The sequence below is a fragment of the Spermophilus citellus genome (assembly GCF_964194105.1).
Source record: "Spermophilus citellus genome assembly, chromosome: X".
In the NCBI taxonomy this organism is placed as follows: Eukaryota; Metazoa; Chordata; class Mammalia; order Rodentia; family Sciuridae; genus Spermophilus; species Spermophilus citellus.
The window spans coordinates 7,838,938-7,863,573 of NC_138190.1; the positions used below are offsets into that span (position 1 = coordinate 7,838,938).

Genomic DNA, 24,636 nt, shown 5'->3' on the forward strand with positions numbered 1-24,636 from the left:
GAAGTCATTATAATCATCCCCAGATTACAGATAGGGAAACTAAGATACTTATAAATTAAAAAACTTGCCCAAAGATGCACAGCTAATAAGAAGTAGAGCTGCAATTAGAAAGCAGACTATCTCCGGGCTGGGGCCATAGCTCAGAGGTAGAGCACCCACCTTGTACGTGTGAGGCACTGGGTTCAATCCTCAGCACCACATAAAAATGAATAAAGATATTGTGTCCAACTACAACTAAAAAATATTTTTAAAAAAGAAACCAGACTATCTCCAAAGTCTATTTTCCTCACCCTTTCCATATTCCTTGTGCAGAAAGGTAGACCAGGTGCCAGCTCATTCTGTAAAGGGCCAGATAACAAATATTTCAAGCTTCATGAGCTATTACTCAACTCTGTTGATATGGTGTGTGAAAACAGTATATAGATAACAAAGAAATAGTCATGGCTGTGTCCCAGTAAAACTTTATTTACAAAAACAAGTGGTAGATTTGGCATTCAGGCTATACCCCTGAAGCAGACCACTTTCAAAGCTGGTTTAATAACTACTTCATATAGAAGGAGATTTGAACTAACTACATTACACCATCTATTGACACCCTTTCTAATTTAAGACATGACTTGGTAAGTAAGCTCCTCCTACAGCTATGTACCTTTAGGTCTTGAACTCCATAAAGATGTTGGGTACTTGGGAGACCAGGAAAAGGCTAAGAGAAGGAAGGCCTCACTTGTGTACTTTTTTGAAGCATTAAATTTCAGAATCAACCAAAGATATGCAATTTCAAGATGTAAAGCCTAAAAATATAACACTTTCCAGTCATGATAGACTCCAAAAGGGGTACCTTTGATTTTGATCTCATTATGTCATTATTTCCTCTGTAAGGATGTCATCTTAACCCTTCAAGAGAAGCTCTCCATCAAAGGCATCGAGCACTTCTCCCTCATGCTGGAGCAGAGGACGGAAGGGGCTGGCACCAAGCTGCTCTTACTTCATGAACAGGAGACACTTACTCAGGTCTGTGAAATTATACTCTCAAGTGTTGATGTTGCTGGTAAGAGCAAAGCCAAGCTTGTAGTCTCAGAATGTCCCTTCCTTTAATCCTTTCAGTGTAGTAACTGCATCCCCTGTGTTCTCACTGAAGGGACCGCTGGCATTCCGGAGGCATTTTACCCCTCAAGAAGGATTATTCCCTTTTTGTCAATCTTTCATGGACCACCAGTTGATCTCCCAAACAGACTCATCAAAGACTCAGCAGCTACTTGTTGGCAATACAGCTCTGTAGAATTATATTTTATATTATTACAATGACTTGTTCCCCTATTTTGATCATTGATCTCTTGAAATCATTAAAAAGAAATGATTTCTGAGATTATGTATGTACATTAAGTAAAAATCAAATTTAGTTGTCTTAAATTTTGGATATATAATTAAAATTATTTTGGGAAGCCTAAAATCTCTGCCCCAGTCCTGCCCACTATAAATATGTGATCTACCAATGTGTCCCAGTTCCTGGTTACCAAGATGCCACCCCCATCTGTTCTCTGGGGAGACAAGCAGACTGCTTGGCTGCTGAATTCAGCATAGCATCCTCATTTGTCTGTAATTCCACACAAGAGGAGTCTTTTGTTGAATATCCAAGAAGTTTCAACAAATTCCTCTTACATGCAAGAGTTCAGTGATGATGGAACTTTAGAGAGAGGTAATGAGAGGATACCAGGAGCTGAAGCATCAAGATACCACCAGATAGATGGATGGACAGAAAGTACCATCACACTAAAGTGCTTCTTGTTTGTGTCATAATTAAAAACTGGTTTCCCACACATTGAGTCCTGCAAATAATCCCTGATTCTCTTGATTTAGTCTAATTGGAGGTAATGAATTGGAAAGTTGCCATTTGTGTTGGTTTATATTCTTCTCAAAACTTGACCTATTATTTATATCAGATTTAAATCAACCCATACATATATTAAATTGTTTCTAATGATTGTTTATTATTTTGACCTATGCTAAAGCATTCTTGGAAACTGAACTATTTGTGCCTTATTATAAAGTAACAATCTCTGATATACAGAATCCATCAACTGGAAGCTCAATATCTGCATCCAAGAAGCAGAGCTTAACAAGAATTGGAGTGCATGTGGTTTATTTAGAAGGAGATCTTGGGAAATTCTGGAGGAGGAATGAGGAAGGGAATGGAAACAATTGGGAAGTCAATAAGGACTATATCATCAAATCAGTTTCTACTGCAGACAACTCACTCCAACTGGGGAACTATGGGAGAGAGTATAAAATACATGTCAGAAGTATCCCACCCAATGGGTGAGGTAGCTGGGGCATTTGTCCACCACTGTATGGTCTGCTATTGTTGGTGAGCTGCATCTGAGGATAGGTAACTCCCTAGTTATTCAGGTTTGCCTTGTGCTGTCAGATGGTCACAGGTATTTGCAGGAAATAGCTTTTAGCCTGTAGCAAAAAGTTACAAGGGGATGCGGACAGATAGCCAGTTACTATGAGTCTAACAAAAGCCCCACAACTCTATCTTACCATTTATACTTTTTCTCTAAACTTATGTCTACTTCATAGGCTTCAAAGAATATGTCATGCTGATTTATTGAATAAAGATTTTTTTTAAATCTCTTCTGGTACTAGGTAAACAAAACTTAAGAAAATTTATTTAAATATCCTGAAACAAACCAACTATGTATCTTTGAAATCAATGTGATGTAATTATTACAATTTCTGAGTGGAGTAAAAATTGGTTTAATGTAAATATTTGTTTGAATTCGTATGATCCTACAAAGGACTATATTTTCTCCTATCTTGACCTGCTTCCCCCCACCCCCATATACTGGGCTCTCCTGGGATCAGTTCCTTAATAAGTCCCTTGCATGGAAGCCCTCATCTCCAGGCCTGCTTCTGGGAAACCCAACCTAAGTCACAAGGTAAGATGAAGTTTTCAGGGAATGAGTATCCATGATAAATACTAAAAGAACTTTTGACTACTCTAGTGTGGAAAGAAAGTTAACTTTGCTTCTCTGTCCCTCAGTCATCTCTCAGATGGCACTGAAAGGTTCTTGTGTGATGGGTTTATTCTTCCAGGTGACACAGAGGCCCTGTTCCCATAAGATGAGGTGTCTTTTCCGAATTAGCTTTGTCCCAAAGGATCCAATTGACCTGTTAAGGAGAGATCCAGTTGCTTTTGAGTATCTCTATGTTCAGGTATGTGAAAAATTTAGCATGGTTTATACGAAGGTTGTGGGATAAATTAACTTTTTCTCCTTGAGTTATTTTTGGGGAGATCTTTTCCTGTTAGTCCTCATCCTAAAAACTTGTAAAAGTAGTCATCTATATTTTCCACTCAGGTTCAGCAATGATTAACATTTTCCATATTTATTAGTGTCTCTCTCTCCATAGGAAAATACACACATTTTTTTTTTCTAAATGACATGAAAGGTAGTTACCAAAATCAAGTGTGTTTACTTCTAAATACAGTGTACATTTTCTAGTAACCTAAATGATTTTTTATATGATCATTGTACAATTCACAAAATCAAGAAATTTAACATTGATGTTATTTCCATTATCTCATCTGTAGTTTGTATCCAAATTATGCCTAATGTCCCCCAAAGGTTCTTTATATCAATTTTTATTTGGATCAAAATTCACAGCAGGATCTCATTTTGCATCTAGTTGTCATTTCTCTCTAATCTCCCTGTCTCTGGAACATTCCTTAGCCATTCTTTGACTTTTATGACCTTGAGAGTCTTGAGGTGTACTTATCAGATATTTTGTAGAAATCTATCAATTTTGGTTTCTCTGGTATGTTTTTATGATTACATTGAGGTTATATATTTTGGAAAGAATAAGATGAGTGACTGTGTCCTCTTCAATGCATCACATCAGGAAGCACATGATGGCAGTTTATCCCCTTATTATCAAGTCTAACTCTTAGGTGGTATTCTAAAAATTGTCCTTCCCAGAGTTACTACTTTTCCTTTTGTAATTAATAACTAATTTGTGGAATCACTGTGCAACTCTTATTATCCTGTATCTCATCAAATTTTTACCCACTATTTTAGTATTAATTGATGATTCTTTCCTGAATCTATTAATATTATAATGGTAGAAAATTATGTGCCTAATTCCATAATTTCTTCTTCATCTATTAATTTGCATGTTACTGTAAGAAATATTTTTCCCTTCTCCTTTATTTATGTATCTACTCATGCACTTATTTGGTGCTTAGATTGCTCTGAAATATTGTTATATTTATTATACTGGAATTATTACTTTTCAGTTAATAGAACTTTCCTAGACCATCTATCTGATATTTGATTCTAGGATATAATTCTCCCAAAAGCAAAAACTTCCAGGAATGAGTATCTGGCACAGTTTGTCCCAAAAGAAATTTATTCAATTTGATATTTAGGAGATGATTCTATATTTTTCTATAACCATATCCTATTACTCTCACTCAAATATTCAATAACAAACAAACGTTTGTTAACTCTGAGTAGTTGGTACACATGTATTGGATGTATTTCAAAGCTTTTGATATCCTCAAAAGTTGGATAGGGAGAAGAGAGATAGAACAGAGAAGAGAGATAGACAAGATAGATTTTAGAAGTTAGAAATTATCACATAAAGTGATAATAAGCCCTAGAGATCAGAAATGAAGTCAGAAAATAAAAGAAGGAGAACATTCTAGCACATGGGAGCCCTCAGGGTAAGGCCAGTTAAACTTTCACTACGTCAGTGGTCTTTAGAAGAGACTGTGGTATTTATGGCTCAATAAGATGATTGATATTCATGAAGATGACCCTGAACACTTAGGATGCATCAAATCCTGTTCAATTCATACTCTGTTTAATCAAGAAAATAAATGTACTCTGGATTTTCCACTCGAAACAGTGAGACTGTCATGTTTTAAGTTTTTAAATGTTAAACTTGGTCACCTGGACCCTTTACTTGTCAATGATGTCCCCTGTTCCCTAATAGGCCAGGGAACCCAGACATGATTGCATGAAACAAAACCTGATTCTCAGCTGATCCATTACTGCATCTTCCCCATATTCCTGCTGAGAACCAGCACAGGGCCAACCACTCCAGTTAAGACCATGTGCTTCATTTATTAGCTCGTTAGTTGCAAATAAGTAGTTACAGGTGCCAGTCACACTCTAGCTATAGACAGATACATTTGATGATTATTTTTTATAGTTATACATGCATCCTGATTGCAGGATGGTGCTTTAAATCCATTTGACTCTACTTCTGTTTAAACACAACAAGTGCATTATATTTATAAAAGAATAGCATGCTTGTGTTTCCTCTTAAGTAGACAAGGAAAACCTTAAACCTGATTCTATTAAGGTGTATTTGCTCAAATTTAATGCATGGAGATATTTCTTACTCAAAAGACACATCTTTTATACCTGTGGGACTTGTCTCAGAATGGGAAAAGCTGTCTGGATATCTTGCCTAGGGACAAGCAGAAAAAGACTAATGTTTCTGCTTTCCCACCTTTTGTGCTGTGTAGGTGGTGGATTAGCTACCTCTTCAAGGAGTAGCCAGCAGGGGAGATGGATAACCATATATGGTAGGCAATAGAGACCACAATAAAGCTGTTATCATCTTATATATCCTCCACTGAGAATAGGAAATGAAACTTTCTTTGCCTCAGACTCTCTACGTTGAAATGACCACATCACAGAATGTGTGGTGTATCTAAAATAACATATCTGTCTGATATAAGAAAACAGGTTTGCAAAGTGGTACCTGTGTGATGTTGATTTTAAGCTACTAAAAAGGTGAAATGAAATTAACCTAGAGAATCAAAGAGTAAGCAGAAACAATGTATGTCACTATAGAAAAACAAAATCAATTTTATTTAGCAATCTCCTAACAAGAATAGTCACCATTGACTAGTTAAGGCATGCTGATGAAAACAGATTTAGAGAGTGATGATATCTATGAATCTCCTAGTTATTAATGGGCCTTAAGACCTTTAACAGATTTTAGCATGTGTATTAACAGTAAACTATTAATCCAGATTATTCTAATTCATAATTATGATGGGCTATGCTGACGTTTTCCTGTCTCCTATGTATTAAGAAAAAGATTGGTACACCAATTAGTAAACAAAATGTGACCTAAGAGGCTCCAAAATGTTTTCAAACACTTTAATAGCATTGGTTTACTTTTTAACACCTAACGTTAATTGCAAATGAACATTTCATAGGCCCAAAGACCTCTATTTAGCAAAACAGTGATTGCCATTCACTTGTGTAACTGTATTTTAAGTAATATACTTGAGAGTAATAAAAGAATGATACACACACACACATATGTGTGTATGTATATATATATATATATATATATATATATAAAATTCAGATTTCACAATAATTCTCAAGGATCCCTCTGAACTATTGATATAATTGACTAACTACCTTGTCAAAAAAATTCACCCAAAAGTCTGGTTAAATACAGGGTAAAACAGGGATGGGGAAAATGATCCCAGCCACAACTCTTGGGAGAAGTAATAGTGATTAATCATTTTTTATAAAGCATGTTCCACTTTAAGCATTCTCACAGGCATCATGACAGCCTTGTGATTTAATTGTTAATTCTCAAGTTAGTTGTTGTTGAAAATTTGACCATTTTTCACATAAGAAAATTGAGACTCAAGAAAAATGAAATGCCATTTTCGAGGTCATTTGATTAGTAGCTGACATAGCCTGGCATCAAACCTAAGATTTTGTCTCTGGATTCTGTACAAAAATTATCTGCTTCAGATCTATTTTGTGATAGCAGTCATTGAAGAAAGTGATTTATCAAATGGTTTATCTTAAAAAAAAATTCTTCACGCACCTGGCACTGTGCCAAGTGGTTTCCTTATTCCTATCTTTCATGGGACTCTATAAATTGACCCTATCTAGTCTGTTATTCCCTTGGACCCCATAGGAACAATCCTGAGCACTTGGAAATTATTGGTAAACCCAATCTAGCAAAACAAAATGGCAGTCAGGCTAGGTAGTGCAAACCTGTAATCCCAGTGACTTGGGAGGCTAAGGCAGGAAGATTGCAAGTTCAAAGCCAGCCTCAGCAACTTAGGGAGGCCTGAAGCAACTTAGCAAGATGCTGTCTCAAAATAAAACATTAAACAGGCTAAGGATGTGGTTCAGTAGTCAAACACCCTTGGATTTAATCCCTGGTACCAAAAAGAAAAAAAAAAATGGTAGCCTGGGATTGCTTTCAGAGACTTCCCTAACTTAAACTCCCTTGCTTTTGTCTCATGACAGACCCCCTTCCAACAAGGGGTCCCCTGCATTCCAGGTAGCTTTAAGATTTTATCAGAAAACAAAGGTCAAAGAGCACACTGGGGGCGAAAGGGTAACAAAATGTGGGTTCACACTTAACAGTAAAGCAACAGGCCAGAAGACATGCATACATCACAGGTGGATAGAATGTGCAGCATACAGGGCCAGCACAGCATTGGTTAAGTATGCCAAGTGTCAATATTGTATGCAGAAGCCATACAGTGGTACATGTTCCCATTGTAGTAAAATCGATATATAAAGGGCTGGGGATGTGGCTCAAGCAGTAGCGCGCTCGCCTGGCATGCATGCAGCCCGAGTTCGATCCTCAGCACCACATACAAACAAAGATGTTGTGTCTGCCAAAAACTAAAAATAAATATTAAATCAATCTCAATCTCTCTCTCTCTCTCTCTCTCTCTCTCTCTCTCTCTCTCTCTCTCTCTCTCTCTCAAAATCAATATATGAAGTGATTAAAATGTGCTTCTCTTGAGAGGAGACAAACAACTCCTGATGTAGGTTTCCATTTGAAATCCTTTTGGGACAAGGCAAAGAATAAGGAAAAGAAGGATTTTTAAAAAAGGGTTAAATATATTCTTTAGCACAAGAACCCAGGTTCCCATAACAAAAATAAGTAAACATATGTAAATCATACTTAAGCAATGCTGTGATTTGGTCAACATTTAGCTCACTGCTTTGTTCCTAAAGAATGAGAACCCTACTCTTTTAAGATCCAACTCTTGTGGTCATACAGGACTTTGCACTTGATAACACACTCTCAGTCACCCTTTAATTTGATCTTTACAACAGATTCTAGGAGTTAGGTGTTCTCCATTTTACAGATGTACAAACTAACACCTGGAGATGTGGAATGACTCCCACAGAGTTACACTTTTGAAGTAGCAGGGCATTCAAATGAATGGAAAATTTGAATAACTGCCCTTTAGAGTGTGCCAGTGGACACATACTGAATGCTTGAACTGCTCCCATGAGGCAGTTAGTGTGAATCCCCATTGCACAGATGAGTTAACTGAAGCCACAGGCGTACACGCTAACAGGGCAAGGTTTCACACACAGGTAGCCATTGGCAAAGCTGAGACTGCAGAACAGTTGGGTAGAAGTCCAGAGCTGCCAACCCAGTCACCTTACTGATTCTGCCTCCCTGAAGCTGCTCTGGATTGACAGAAAGAGAGAAGGCAGAGAGGAATGTTGTTGATGACAGTAGTTAATCTGTAAGAGCGTTTACAGTTTACCAGGTAAATTCTAATGGCTTTACATCAACTTAGGTAATCCTCAACACAACCCTATGACTCTTGATGCTTTTCCCCCACTTTATAAGAGGGGACACTTGCCCGAGTTCACACCCCCTAGGAAATGGAAGAACAAATTAGGAGCCTAGAATTCCAACTCTGACAGCCTAACTCCAAAAGCCATATTATGCTATCAGTGCTTCGCGTGTTCAGCTGCAGCACCTGTGTTTGGAAATTTCATTCCTAAAATTCTAATTATTTTTACAAAAAGCTAAATATTTAAATAACAGCTTGTCGATGAATGTTAAATGTTTTGTGTGGTCTCTGTGTTTGTGCGTGCAGTTAAACACTGACGCGGTTCCAAGCAGCACGGTGGAAATGTTTCCACTTTTAGCCTCCTTGCCTTTGAAGTGAAGGTTGAAAACGCTGGGGGAAATGCGTGTCACCTGTTCCTCTAAGGCAAAGAGGGGTGGCCCATTCTCTGACGAGCTGCGCCCTCTGCTGGTCTCTTCGCAGAGCTGTAACGATGTGGTTCAGGAGCGATTTGGGCCGGAGCTGAAATACGACATAGCCCTGCGGCTGGCCGCCTTACAAATGTACATCGCAACAGTTACCACCAAGCAGACGCAGAAAATATCGCTCAAATACATCGAGTAAGTGTTGGCTCTCAGCGTCATTTCAGAGACAGAGATGCTGCCTCCTTAACACCTCAGTGTATTTTTGATCTTTATTTCCAAAATTGATCTTGCTTGTAGCAGAGCATTTGTTAACCAGAGGCAAATGTATGAATATCATGTCCCTGATGTAGTGGAACAGATCCATTACTTACATAATCTGCCTTTAAAAATTGTAGTTAAAATGAGGGTCACATTTAAAATGAAGTGTACATTTAAAAATTCCTAAAAGGATTTGGTTCCAAGCCAAGCTTTAATCTCAGTGCCTTTCAGGCATTAACTTGTTTAATTCTCACAATGTCCCTATAGTTGCAGTGGGATTTTAGGTTCATTTTAGAGATGAGCAAACTGAGGCATAGAATGATTATGTAATTTGCCCAAGTCACAGGGCCATTCACTGGAAGGGGCAAGGGGACCTTTTGTTGTGCAACAGTTTGCATGATGGCTTGAGGCACCTGTGTTTGCAAAGTGTCTGCATAACCTGAGATCAATTGAGATGGTCAAAATGCAGTATCAAAACTAATGCCAGGCTGGGGCTATAGCTCAGTGGTAAAGTGCTTGCCTTACATGTGTGAGGCACTGGGTTCAATCCTCAGTACCACATAAAAATAAATGTACTGCGTGTTCATCTACAAATAAATAAATATTTTTTAAAAAAATAATGCCATAATTGGGAAGCATGGTATTTGTAGTGAAAACTGAAATTGAAAGGATGCCCCAAACCAACTTTACTTTGTGAATCATATCTTGTTATGAATGCCTTCTCTTGCTTAGTCTTCCACTCAACTGCTTCCATAGACTTCTTCAGCCAGGGAAGATCCCCTTGTCTTAGAAAAAAGACAGTGTGTATTGCCCTCAGTTGATGAGTCTATATAAGTGAGTATATTCAAGGGTCATCCTTTAAAAGGAAGCTCTGTGTCTCCCTGGAGGTGATTCAAAAGCCTAAATCAACCCCCAACTTACTTCGTGCTGGCAGTTCTTTATGCTAAGAAACTGGAACACTCATATTTCAGAGTTCATGACCAGGCCAAAACCCCATCTCCATGTAACGCTTAAAGTTGCCTTGAATTTCTCCCTGTCCCCACCTCTAAGAGATGGACAAACTAACAATAATCTCACCTTCCAAAGAAGACTCCCATGGGCTGCCTATAAAATAACATGATGCCAGGTTAACCCACCTGGGGGAAAAGTGGCTTTTCTCATGAACTTGTGTTGGAAAGTATTTGAACTCCAATTTTCTGTCTTCAGTGCTACTGTTCTGGCAACTCTCAATTCACCCATTGATGCCTAGAGACAAACCCTCATATTCAGTTAGAGTCTCAACCCACTCCTCCCAGATGGTTTCTCTCTTTTCCCTTGCCACACACCTGCAGTGACTGTAGCCTGAGAGAGGTACAGCTCACAGAGAGGTCTCAGACGCAGCTGGACATATTCACACCTTTTCCCACTCTCCTTTCTGAAGTTCTTAGAGACGAATGAAACTGGCTGCCATTTGAAAAGATGACCTGCACAACCTGAGCAGATCTTCACACAATTAAGATGCATTTCTGTTCCTACTCTCTTGTAGCCACATTTTCCCAGGTTGAACATTTTCCCAGATTGTAGAGTCAAAAACCTCTCAGAGATAACTAGCTTGACTAAGAATCTTGCAGATTCTACAATAGTGTCATCATCAATTCCTTTACTCAACAAATATTCATTGAGCATCAAGGAACTTGTGGTCTGATTGTAAAGATAAAACATACAGATATGAAAAGTAGTTATTTAAAGTAATAATTCCAGGCTGGGGCTATAGCTCAGTGGTAGAGTACTTATCTAGCATGCATGAAGCCCTGAGTTCCATCCCCAGTACCAAAGTAAATTAATTAATTAATGATAAAAGTAGAACTAAAAGGCCACCCACAAGAGTGCCAAATAATGAATTAAAATAATAAGTACAAGTTGAGGAAGAAGAAAAAATATAGTGATCACAAATAATTGCATCTTTAACAAAGAACATGAATGGTGAACTGGGGGGGAGGTTGGTTTTTTTCTATTTTTATTGGTTCTTTTTAGTTATACATGACAATAAATCTACCTATCTTTGTGCTATTTACTTACAACTTTTTTTCTAACTAGTGTCTTATGAGCGTATGTGAGGGTGAGAGTCACTGTGCTATATTTCTATATGTACATGTGAAAGTAAAGTCAGATTCACTCCACTCACTTTTCCTATGCCATTCCTTCTCTCTTCCCTTCATTCCCCTTTGTCTACTCCTCTGATCTTACTTCTATTCTGGTTTTTTATCCCCCCTTATTTTAAATTAGATTCTGCACATCAGAGAAAACATTCAAACTTTGATTTTAGAGATGAGCTTATTTCACTTAGGATGATAGTTTTCAGTTCCATTCATTTACCAGAAAATGACATAATTTTATTCTTCTTTATGACTAATATTCCATTGTGTATATATCCAACATTTTCTTTATCCATTCATCTATGGAAGGGCACCTAGGTTGCCTCCATAGCTTAGCTGTTGTGAATTGAGCTGCCGTAAACACTGATGGGGTTGCATTACTGAGGTATGCTGATTTCTTCTTACCCTTCTTCAGAGAGGATCTGGAAAAGGAGAAATAACAGAATCTTCTTGAAGCTCTTTATAATTTAGATGACACTCGTTGGGCCCACAAACAATCAGTATAGGTTTCTAAGCATTCAAATATGAAACCTTCTTAGAAGAGGGTTTAACGATTGCTGGGGTTTGGGTCAAAAATATATTTACCCAGTCCTATGTGCTGCTTTTTTTCTTATATATCCATATCCATGATAGATGTATACTTCCTGTAAGTACCGACATACTTGAGGGTCATAACCTGCCCCCTGTATAAGAGATATTGATGGAAGGAGTTACACATGAATTGACTGGGATAAAAGAACTGTGAGTTTCTAGAAAATGAGCCACTGATGAGGGAGAATGGCAAGGAAGATGCTTTGGGGCATGAAGAAATTGCAACCATTCTTCTAAGAGAAGAAGGAGAAAGAGAGAGAAAATGTGGGCAGACAGGGAGATGTGAGAATGGGAATAAACAAAGAAATGGATAGAAACAGGTATTGAAAGAATAAACTTGGACATGTGAATTAATCTCCAGAAATGGGTTGGACAAAATGCCTCTTCAATTTCCATTGGTCCACATATGCCTTCTTAGCATTCTTTCTGGAGAGTAAGGAATATGTTTCTTTTAAAATGCAAACATATGTATTAATGATCAAATAGTATGTTTCCTGGATGTAAATTAAAAGCTGCTTCCCTGCCCTACCAAGAGTTCATTTGTTCCAACAAACATCAGAGTGCCATTTTGTCTTAGATAACTAATCATCACAGGAATGTGAAATTAAAGATATGCTTTTTCTTGCAGGAAAGAATGGGGATTAGAGACTTTTCTTCCCTCTGCTGTGCTGCAAAGCATGAAAGAGAAGAACATAAAGAAAGCACTTTCACACCTTGTCAAAGCAAATCAAAACTTGGTACCACCGGGTAAAAAGGTATCACATTTGCATCTTAATAGAAAATAGATTTTGAAGAGGGAGGTTTGCATGCATTTTTTTAAATGTTTAAAATTAGCCCATGAATAAAATACTTAGCACCATATTTTCAGAAGGCAGTAACACTCTATAACTTTAAAAAAATCATTAACGTTTTCTAAGACTAATGAAAAACAAATATCCTTATGGAAACCTGTGTACTTCTTACAAGTTAGAAATCCCTTATTGTACGAGACATGTACATTCACGAGCCTACCTTGCATGGCCTCTGAGACCTTGTGATTAGACAATAGAACTGTAAGATAATGCTGCATTTCCTTCATGTTCTTGCTTACTGTTCAGACCAGCTTAAATGTATAGCAGCCAAAAAGGGGCCCTTTTTAAATCTGGGTATATCTACTGTAACATAATTGATATCTGTAACAGTTCATTCTTTGTCGCAGGGGGAAGGGAAGCTGTCCTGGGCATTGTGGTCTCTACCTACCAGATGCCATTTTCACCCTTCCCCTAATTGCGACAAAGAAAAATGTCTCTGTACATTGCCAATTGTGCCCTAGGGAACAAAATCACCCCTACTGACAACTATTGGATTAAATCCTACTTTTAGAAGGAAGATAAAATTATTTCTGTCACTCATCATTAGTGTTAAAACTTTTGTATTTGTTTTTATTAAGTAGGAGAAACACAGAAGACTTTTTAAAATATACTGTTGGTCAGAAAAGAAAGGTATGGTTTGTAAATAATTTAAAAAAATGATTCCAATAACCAGAAAGAGAAGGAGACTTGAATTATTGGCACATAAAATAGGGAGCAGGCTAACAACCTAAGAACACTTTCCAATTGTTATTGGCTATAGAAACTTACATGACTCTCATGTATATCATGGTCCATGTAGATAATTCTTTGATCTTAGTATCAGATTCTAAGTCATTTTACTAGTTAAGGCACATTATTTCTATTCCTTTCTCCCTGCCCCATAACATTTTTTAATGTGTAATAAGGTTCAACACACTCTCAGCCTCCTTTCACTTACAGTTCATGGGAGTATGTTTGTCCCATCGCAGTGAACATTCAGCTTTAAGAATATAGTGGAATGCCCTGGGTCAAGATTTTTTTTAAATTTCCATTCTGATTTGCCCAAAGCTAATTTCTACTAATTGATTTGATATTTTTTTAAAGTCTGACCCATTTGCATTATAATAATTTAGGAACTAATATAAGTTCTATTCATTTCTATATGTATCACTGTCCTTCTATAATGCTAAGCTTTTTTATAACAAGTGGCTTGCTTTCAAAATTTGCAAAGCATGTTGAGTTTTTGTAAAAAGTAAGATGAGTGAGCCAGATACAGTGGCACATGCTTATAATCTCAGTTACTTGAGAGGCTGAAGCAAGAGGATAACAAGTTATAGGTCAGCCTCTGCAAATCAGCAAGACCCTGTCTCAAAATCGAAATTTTAAAAGGGCTGGGAATGTACTTCAGTGGTGAGCACTTCCCTAGCATGTGTGAGTCCCTGAGTTCAATCCCCAGTACCACAAAATAATAGTAATAATAATAATAATCATAACAATAATAAATGGCACTAAATAACAATTACATAAAGGATAGTACCTTCAAGTGAAACAGAATTTAATAGGCATTGCTACTGAAAGATCATCTAAGCCTTGTTGGAAAATTTCACCCTTAATAAACATTCCTGGCACATTCAGTATGAAACATGGACATGTTTTTAATCGAAATACTTTTTTAATGATGTGGGGACCTACATTAAGTCTTTATAAAGATAAACTTTATCTGGATAAAATTTCATTTGTAACTCATTCATGAAACTCAACAGATTCTCAGAGTTGAATTAACCAAACAAGGACTTATATAGCAAGTTCAAACATTTCCACAATGATTGGAGTTCAGAAAGTTCATTTTCCCTGTAAATTTGCAAAGACCAGAAGAAACTTGAGAGGGGAGGTGTAAGAGCCTGTTTAAAAGGCTTTGCATAGATTCCAGGTGCGTATTCTAAACAGCTCCCACAAACTACATACAGGTGAGTCTCCTGTGCTGTGGGAGAATTTGTGTGCAATCCACCTTTGTCCTTAGTTGCAATTGGAAAGCACCACTCGTCTCTTGAAACTTCCCAATGGGCAGATGTTTCCATGGAACATTTTATGAACTTGTTCTCACTTGTCAAACATCTCAGCCCACATCCCCATACTCGTGAGTTCCCCATGCATTTCTCTCAAATGAATTAAGATTTGAATCTTGATGTCATGTTGCAATCTATCAGCAGGAAACCAAATACATAGCAATTTACTCTCCTTCCTAAAGAAGGGTCTTGTCATACTCCATCTCCCCAGCAAGAAATTGTTCTTCTAATTTGTCCCTTGTTTCTAGTCAGTCTCTAGCCCAAATGGACTCACACCCAACGGAGTCAACAAGTTAGTTTTCTTTTCTCTCTTCAGCTCTCTGCACTACAAGCCAAGGTTCACTATCTCAAGTTCCTCAGTGACCTGCGACTGTATGGGGGCCGTGTGTTCAAGGCAACGTTAGTGGTAATTTCTGCTTTCTTGCTTTTTATCAGAAGCTATAGAGGTCCATAAAATATCACTGCAGAGGCTGTCTTCAATGAACTGCCCCTGAAGCAAAAGCAAATCAGCTATGAATCTTTTCCAGCCTTCATTTCTAATTGACTTCACCACTGTCTGAAAATATCTGAAAAAAAAAATGTTAAACTAGATAACACCATTGCAGAATGCCCTAGAAAAATGTGAAGAAACAGGAGAATCAAAGGGCTCTAACAACAGCTGCTTTTTAAATCATTGAGCCAGAAGTTTCTTTGACACTAAAAAGAGAGAAGCCACAAACCTCATTTCTAAAAAAAAAAAAAAAAATTGTGATTATGAATTTATTGTGTTATGATAACATTCTCTTTATATATTATTCATAATTTACAAGAGCTTCAATGTGATCATATATCTGGTTCTTCTCATTGGATGATGTAGTACAATGTGACCCAGACGTACTTTCTAAAGAAAATATAACCTTAGGGCTGGGGATGTGGCTCAAGTGGTAACACACTTGCCTGGCATGCGTGTGGCCCGGGTTCAATTCTCAGCACCACATAAAAATAAAAATGTTGTGTCCACCGAAAACTAAAAAATAAATATTAAAAAATTCTGTCTCTCTCTCTCTAAATAAAAAAGAAAATATAATCTTATAAAAACAGGCTCTCAGGTTCAACTTTGCATGGTGCTTCAGAAAGTGTGAGTTTTAAAATATTTTGTCACCATCTCTTCTCAGCAGGCAGAAAAGCGCTCAGAAGTGACTCTCCTGGTTGGGCCACGGTATGGTATAAGCCATGTCATAAACACCAAAACCAATCTGGTAGCACTTTTAGCTGACTTCAGCCATGTCAACAGGATTGAAATGTTTACTGAAGAGGAGAACTTGGTGAGGGTGGAGCTCCATGTGCTAGATGTGAAGGTAAGCCTTTCAAATGTTGACATATGACCTTGGTTTAAACATCTCATTTCTGGCAACACTGCTGGCATTTACAAAGCAGAGAAGTTAATGTGTGCAGAGTCTCAGCAATGCTCTGAGGTGCAGGAAAACCCATCCCACTCAGGCCTGAGACTCCAGTCTGCTGTGATTTGGGGGCGATTTGCTATGCTTCTCTGGGCTTCATTTCTTTATCTATACATGAGAAAGCAAGCTATCTCATTTCTAGGTCCCTCTTATTTTATAATACTGAGCCATAGGCAGAGACTAGGGGAGATTTTTTTGATTCACTCAGAGTCAGGGAGATTCTTTTCCCTAACTTTATTCAAAATTCCTATTCCCTTTCATTAAGTTGGGACCATATGTGATTGTTCTTTTGGAAAATATGGGTATTTTAGTTTGTCTTCTCATGCTGTAGAAATTGGTACTGACTGAACATCTTGCCACTAGGAATGTCATGGTCATTCTATTTAAAACAACCATCCGAGGTTGTCTACAAAAGGCTAAACTCTACTCCCCTTATCAGAAATCAGCAGGAAACAATCCAGGTCTCCTTTTCCCACCCCCTTCTTCTTCCAGTAAATTTGAGTCATTGGATTTTGCCTATGTTAATGTATCTAATGTTTCTATGGAGAAAAAGCACTAGACTCAAAAGGAGACAGGGCCTCCACAAAAGAGACAGCATCAGCTAGCAGGGATGCTCTGAGGATGGTCAGAGAAGACCCAACCATGCCCATACTACCACCAGTGTGTTCTGGGAAGAGTGGATCAAGAATAACGGAAGCTATGGGAAAGGGTTTCTAGAGCAAATCAGGATATATCAGTACACTCTGCAACAGGAACAAATGGTCAGGAAAGAGAGAATATGGAACTAGGACATGTTATCTATGCCCCATAGGATTTCATGGGCTGAATCTAGAGGACTCCAGTTGACTTCATGGCAAGTTACAAGTCTTATAATGTATTTGGAATGTCTGTCCTAGTCCATGACTAATGATACTGAGGGAAATAACCCCATAATGAGAAAAGGGCAGAAGAATGAACTGAATGTGGTCATTATAGGTCTGCTGTCAGCCTTAATCTAAATAGAAATGAATAGTGAGACCCTACTAATGGTGTCCTCCTTTGTATTGAATAATGGTAGTATAGCTTCAAGATTGAGGGGAGACCACAACTATAGTTGAAGGAAAGATAGTTCAACAAGTAGTACAGGTTCTTTGGATGGGAATTTCTATTCTACCAATCAGGGACATTGAGCATGACCAGTATCCTATTCCTGGGAGTGACAGTAGAGACCTGTTTCTTCCTCTCTTCATGTCTGCTTTTTGTTGCTCCCTTATTTCTCTCCCAGGTTCTTTCACTTTCCACAAGAACACACTCTTCCTAACTAAAAAAAAAAAATTGCTCTATCAACATTTCCTTCCCTGAACACCCAAGATACATGTCCAATTATATAATATCATTGGTTTCCAGAAAGTTTTATCAAGGTCTTTTCTCAACTCTCAGTTCTAGTTAACCTTCCTGTAAATGTACCTTTACTTTCAGAAGTATCCTTTTCCTAGATATCTTTGACAGTTTTCATTCAGTCTTTTATTATCATTAATTAATTTATTTATTTTAATTAGGATATGTAACAGCAGAATGCATTTTGATTCATTGTACACAACTGCAGCACAAATTTTCATTTCTCTGGTTGTACACAGTGTAGCATTGTGCCATATGTGCAGTCATACATGTACTTAGGTTAATGATCTCCATCTCATTCTACCATCTTTCCTTCCTTGCCCCCATGACCCCTCCTGGCCCCTCCCTCCCCTTTGCCCCATCAAAATTCCTCCATTTTTCCCATGCTCCCGCCCATTATGGATCAGCATCCACTTAATCAGAGAGAACATTTGGCCTTTGTTTTTTGGGGATTGGCTTACTTCACTTAGCCTGATATTCTCCAACTCCTTCCATTTACTTCAAGTGCCATGATTTTATTCTCTTTTAATGCTGAGTAAAATTGCATTGTGTATATGCGCCACATTTTTTTTTTATCTATTCATCCACTGAAGGACATCTAGGTTGGTTCCACAGTTTAGCTATTGTGAATTGAGCTGCTATAAACATTGATGTGGCTGTGTCCCTGTAGTATGCTGATTTTAAGTCCTTTGGGTATAGACCAAGGATTGGGATAGCTGGGTCAAATGGTGGTTCCATTTCAGGTTTTCTAAGGAATCTCCATACTGCTTTCTAGATTGGTTGTACCAATTTGCAGTCCCACCAACAATGTATGAGTGTGCCTTTTTCCCCACATCCTCGCCAATTGTTGTCTGTATTCTTGAAAACTGCCATTCTGACTGGCGTGAGATGAAATCTTAGAGTAATTTTGATTTGCATTTCTCTAATTATTAGAGATGTTGAACATTTTTCATATATTTGTTGATCGAATGTATATCTTCTGAGAAGTGTCTGTTCAGCTCCTTAGCCCACTTATTGATGGGGTTGTTTGTTTTTTCGGTGTTAAGTATTTTGAGTTCTTTATATATCCTGGAAATTAGTGTTCCATCTAACATATGTGTGGCAAAATTTTGCTCCCAAAATGTAGGGTCTCTCTTCAACTCATTGATTGTTTCTTTTGCTGAGAAGAAGCTTTTTAGTTTGAGTCCAGCCCATTTATTAATTCTTGATTTTATTTCTTACACTTTAGGAATCTTATTAAGGAAGTCAGGGCCTAATCCAATGTGATGCAGATTTGGGCCTACTTTTTCCTCCATTAGGCACAGGGTCTCTGGTCTAATTCCTAGGTCCTTGATTCACTTTGAGTTGAGTTTTGTCCAAGGTGAGAGATAGGGGTTTATTTTCATTTTGCTGCGTATGGATTTATAGTCCTCCCAGCACCATTTGTTGAAGAAAAAATGTATGTTTTGGGCTCCAAAGTATGTTTTGGGCTCCTCTGTCTAATATGAGATAACTGTATTTGTGTGGTTTTGTCTCTGTATCTTCTATTCTGTCCCATTGGTCTACATGTCTATTTTGGTGCAAGTACCATGCCATTTTTCTTACTATAGCTTTGTAGTGTAGTTTAAGGTCTGGTGTTGTGATGCCTCCTACTTTACTCTTCTTGCTAAGGATTTATTTGGCTATTCTGGGTGTCTTATTTTTCCAAATGAATTTCATGATGACTTTTTAAATTTTTTTTTTAAGTTGTAGATGGACACAACACCTTTACTTTATTTATTTTTATGTGGTGTTGAGGTCGAACCCAGTGCCTCACACATGCTAGGTAAGCACTCTATCACTGAGCTACAACCCCAGCCCTCATAATTGCTTTTTCTATCTCTATAAGGAATGACAATGGGATTTTAATTGAAATTGCATTGAATCTGTATAGCACTTTGGGTAGTATGGCCATTTTGACAATATTAATTTTGCCTATTCAAGAGCATGGGAGATCTTTCCATCTTCTAAGGTTTTCTTCAATTTCTTTCTTTGTGTTCTATAGTTTCATTATATAGGTCTTTCACCTCTTTTGTTAAGTTGATTCCCAAGTGTTTTACTTTATTTTATTTTTTGAGGCTATTGTGAATGGGGTAGTTTTCCTAATTTCTCTTTCAGAGGATTCATCACTGGTATATAGAAATGCATTTGATTTGTAAGTATTGATTTTATATCCTGCTACTTTGCTAATTCATTAATTCTAGAAGTTTTCTGGTAGAGTGTTTTCAATCCTCTAGGTATGTCATCAGCAAATAGTGAGAGTTTGAGTTCTTCTCTTCCTATTCGTATCACTTTAATTTCTTTCATCTGTCTAATTGCTCTGGCCACAGTTTCAAGGACTGTGTTTAATAGAAGTGGTGAAAGAGGGCATCCCTGTGTTATTCCAGGTTTTAGAGGGAATGCTTCCAATTTTTCACCATTTAGAATGATATTGGGCTTGGGTTTAGCATAGATAGCTTTTACAATGTTGAGGTATGTTCCTACTATCCCTAGTTTTTCTAATGTTTTGAACAGGAAAGAGTACTGTATTTTGTCAAATGCTTTCACTGGTATCAATTGATATAATCATATGGTTCTTATCTTTAAATCTATTGATGTGGTGAATTATATTTATTGATTTCCATATGTTGAGCCAACCTTGCACCTCTGGAATGAACCCCACTTGATCATGATGCACTATTTTTTAATGTGTTTTTCTATGCAATTAAGCTGGAATTTTATTGAGAATTTTTGCATCAATGTTCATCAGGGACATTGGTCTGAAATTTTCTTTCTTTGATGTGTCTCTTCCTGGTTTTGGTATTAGGATGATACTAGCTTTGTAGGATGAGTTTGGAAGGATTCCTTCCTTTTCTATTTCATAGAATAATTTGAGAAGTATTGGTATTAATTCTTCTTTGTAGATTTATAGAGCTCAGCTGTAAATCCTGGGCTTTTTTTTTTTTTTGGTTTTTAGGCTTTTGATGGTGTCTTCTATTTCCTTGCTTAAAATTGATCTGTTTAAATTGTGTATGTCCTCTTAACTCAGTTTGGGTTGACCATATGTCTCTAGAAATTTGTCAGTGTCTTTGAGGTTTTCTATTTTACTAGAGTATAAATTTTCAAAACAGTTTCTAATTGTCTTCTGTATTTCATTCAGTCTCATCAGAAATTTCCGCTTGATTTTTAATCTTCTCTTTAACACTAATTTTCACCATGAACCCCAAATTTAATCTTCTTCTGATTTTCACATTGTGAATTCACTTCTGGTCATGGATGTAACTTATAACTAATATAAATAGTTAAAATGTTAACTATTCGAGAAGAAAATCAATTTGTTTTGTTGTTGCTGTTGTTTTTTTTTTCTAATCTGACCATGAAGAGATCATAAATGTCCAGATTTTTTAAGTTATATATCCTAAATGTTTTTCACTAAGGCACTTTGTGTTATCCCTGACTTTTTCTTCCCATTCACATTTCTCCAATGCAATTTTTGCTTAATAATTTCTTCTCTATTTAATGAGTGTAAATGCAGCTGTTGCCACTTGAGGGAGGTTATTGAGGAGGATGGCTTTGACCAAAACATCTTTTTTGTACAGCCCATCACACTCCTGATGGAATCCTCAGATGCCATGAACCTGGCCTGTTTGACAGCTGGATACTACAGGCTGCTGGTAGATTCCAGGAGGTCGATATTTAACATGGCCAACAAGAAAAATGCAGGGACCCAGGACACAGGTATATTCTTTCTAAACTAATGAAGCAGTGACTCCTTCACCACCACTGTGGTTTCCAGACATCACCTAACAATAATAAGATGTTACTTAAAGAGTTAAAATTGATCACATAGAAAAAGTTATGTCCAGACAATATAAAAGCATTCAAATATTGCTAACATTGTCTAATTGTTAAAAATGCTGATTCCCTATCACATTTATTATGGCACTTGTAAATTTCAGGTGTGTTGTTATGGCTACATTTGTATTGCCTCACTCTTACAGTGGCCAGGACACAGAGAACTAATAATGGAATACCCAACTAATGATTGTGAGTCCCCTGTTCTAGGGCTACTCGTTCCTTAAGATGTCTTAGACCCACCTGCCTGGGATCCTCCTTCCTGTAGTCAAAATTTTCCCAAACTCAGGAAGCTTTTCCAGCAGGAGGAGGTAGGTCCTACCCACAACTTGGACTCAGGGACTGTAGAAGGAACTTATTCTGCTCTGGCAGCCATTTTAGATCCATAATAGGAGCATCAAGATGATACAGATGTGAAATACTTCAATATAACCTCTTGACAGGACAAGGAGGGCCAAAAATAATAAATTGATTCTTTCTTTGAGGGTGTTTTTCATTTATTTTAGGACTTTTTTTAAGTATTTGAGCATTTTCCTCTATCTACAGTGGATTTTCAGTAAATGTGGCTAATGGATACCACCGTTCAAGGCCAAGCCACCAACACATGAAAAAGTTATACGCAGGAGTTCTATAAATAGTATTTCTTCTAAAAGAGAAGAAATTCTTAAAATCAAATTTCTGTCACCATTTCTGAGAGAAGGGGGGAAGTAAAACTCTCTCTTCTTTTTAAACTGAGAAGAAAATATGTCTTTATTCCACAAATATATTGTAACATGCAGATTCATAGACATGCACATAGACTCACATGTAATTTATTATAATGGCTTGGTAACTTAAAGCACTTGTAGTCATAGAAAATGGGAAGGCAGAGAAAAAGAGAGATGACAGTGAGTTAGAAGGCAATTATGACTTCCAGACAAATAAATCTAAGGTTTAATCCAACCCTGCCTCGGAGTGTGTGTGTTTTCAAATTACTCTAGGTTTGGGTTTTCTCATTTGTATAACTGGTATTGAAAACTTAGTTTGCAAGGTAAGTGTTAGAAAAAATATATGTACAACACCTAACATGATGCTCACTAGTTCTATTACTAATCCTATTAGTTGATAATGAAAAAATGGTGTAAAAATTGAGGATGAAAGTTATAGAAATATAGAAGGGAGAGGAAGATGGAAGATGGAGCAAAGAAATCCTAGAAAGACATACATGACTAAAAATAATTAGAGAAAGGGAAAGAACAAAAAGGAGGCAGTAAGTGTACATAGGGTTTGCACACATATTTTTATAACCACACAATTTCATTGAGCAAAGGGATTTAGAGCAATTCAGCAATGACCTGTGAAATTCTGAAGAACAGTTTAGCAACTTAAAATAATCCTTTCACATTGAAAACCCAGCTGTGGTTTTTTATTTTCTAATCTTAATGTTTATCTTGACACTAAAACCTTTTCACCATGGACTGCTAAATTGTATGGGTATGGGAAAAAGACCAAACCTCCATTCTAAAAATGGTTACAGCAATAAGGGTCTCACTTCTATCCAATTTATAGCCATCTACAATGTAAATGTGTTGTAAAACTGAGAGGCAAACTTAGTTGCAAAAATATTATTACTGGGCTGGGGCTGGGGCCCAGTGGTAGAGTACTTGCCTACCATGTGTGAGGCAGTGGGTTCAATTCTCAGCACCACATATAAATAAAGTCCATTGACAACTAAGAAAATATTTTTTTAAAATGTATTATTAGTATGGAGGAAAAATGGAGCCTCAACCTCTCAGTGATTTCTTCTAGGGTGAGGAACATGCTCCAAATACCTTTCTCCACTCTGAGAAAGGGTAGGATGGATAAGGGAGAGAGAGCACATCCCGAAACAAAACAGGTAGACCTCAGGTGAGCAGCAGTCTGGGACTTAGTACCTATAGTGGCTACAAGCACATCTTCTCTTTAGAAACTGCCACAGATTTCCTGAGATTTGAGAAATATCAGGAGTAAAGTCTGATAAGATCAGTTCATCCCTGGTCCACTGGAGGCTAAGCCACAGAACAGATCTAAGTTCTCACCCCAGATCCTTCCATGTCTCCACAATCATTCCAGGAAGCCAAATAAGTATACCCTTCTGGAAGGAAGCTAAAATTGAGCGTGTATTTTCTTCTCATTACAAACTGAGATAGACCTTAGTTAAGATCTCTAATAAGGAACTGTAAGCCTCCATTTATTTTCCTCCATCTTTAAAATATACCTTTAAGCATTTTCAAAATCCCTGACTCCATACCTTTGTATCTCTGGGCTTCAGGGGGCTCTGAATAAATATCATTAACTTGCTTTTAGCTTTCTGATCTGTTCAGTGTTTTTGTTGGTCTAAACCATGAGTTTTACTACAAATAAAATTTTATTAGAATTTAACTACACACATTGTATTACTTTCCTAGGGTCTCTGTAACAAATTATCACAAATCTGGTGGCCAAAACAACATAAATCCCTCCCAGTTTTGGAGGCCAGAAGGCCAAAATCAAGGTGTCAGCATGACTGTACTAACTCCAAAGGAATTAGAGGAGGATCCTTCCTTGCCTTTCCCACTTCTGAGGGCTGTCAGCATTCCATGTGACTGCACATTTCCAGCCTTGGCCTCTGCCTTCACATGATCTTCACCTCTTCTTGGTGTGGTCCAAATCTCCTACTACCACAAGGGCACTCACCATTGGATTTAGTGCCCAAACAGATAATTCAGGATGATCTTGCCTCAAAATCCTTGAAATAATCTGAAAAACTCTTTTTCCAAATAAGATCATAGTGTGGACACATTTTGGGGGTGCCACTCACTCAGCTCATACTCCCTCCCGTTTGTTTATGTATCACCTATAGCTACTTTCATGTTAAAACATCAGAGTTTAGTTGTTGCTGTACTGAAACAGTTGGCCTCCAAAAACTAAAATATTTACTCTCTAGCCCTCCATTTATGGAAAATATTGCCAATACCTGGTCTAAACTTAGCTGTTACAAGTATTCCTCAACATCCCACCCCCACAAACACATATGCACACCTGTATACACCCACAGAACCCATCATAA

At 37.4% G+C, this 24,636-nt stretch overlaps 1 protein-coding gene across 2 annotated transcripts in view; it reads left to right on the plus strand.

Annotated features, from left to right (window-relative positions):
- FRMPD4 (FERM and PDZ domain containing 4) overlaps nucleotides 1-24,636 on the plus strand; it is a gene marked incomplete at both ends in the record, with an annotated part of 559,025 nt that overhangs the window by 527,016 nt on the left and 7,373 nt on the right. For both annotated transcript variants that reach the window (XM_081278110.1, XM_081278111.1), the window contains 7 exons: nucleotides 880-1,011; nucleotides 3,097-3,216; nucleotides 9,080-9,216; nucleotides 12,634-12,760; nucleotides 15,218-15,307; nucleotides 16,056-16,238; nucleotides 21,314-21,452. In XM_081278110.1, the coding sequence (XP_081134236.1) occupies nucleotides 880-1,011; nucleotides 3,097-3,216; nucleotides 9,080-9,216; nucleotides 12,634-12,760; nucleotides 15,218-15,307; nucleotides 16,056-16,238; nucleotides 21,314-21,452 (928 nt within the window). The remainder of the gene's footprint in view (nucleotides 1-879; nucleotides 1,012-3,096; nucleotides 3,217-9,079; nucleotides 9,217-12,633; nucleotides 12,761-15,217; nucleotides 15,308-16,055; nucleotides 16,239-21,313; nucleotides 21,453-24,636) is intronic.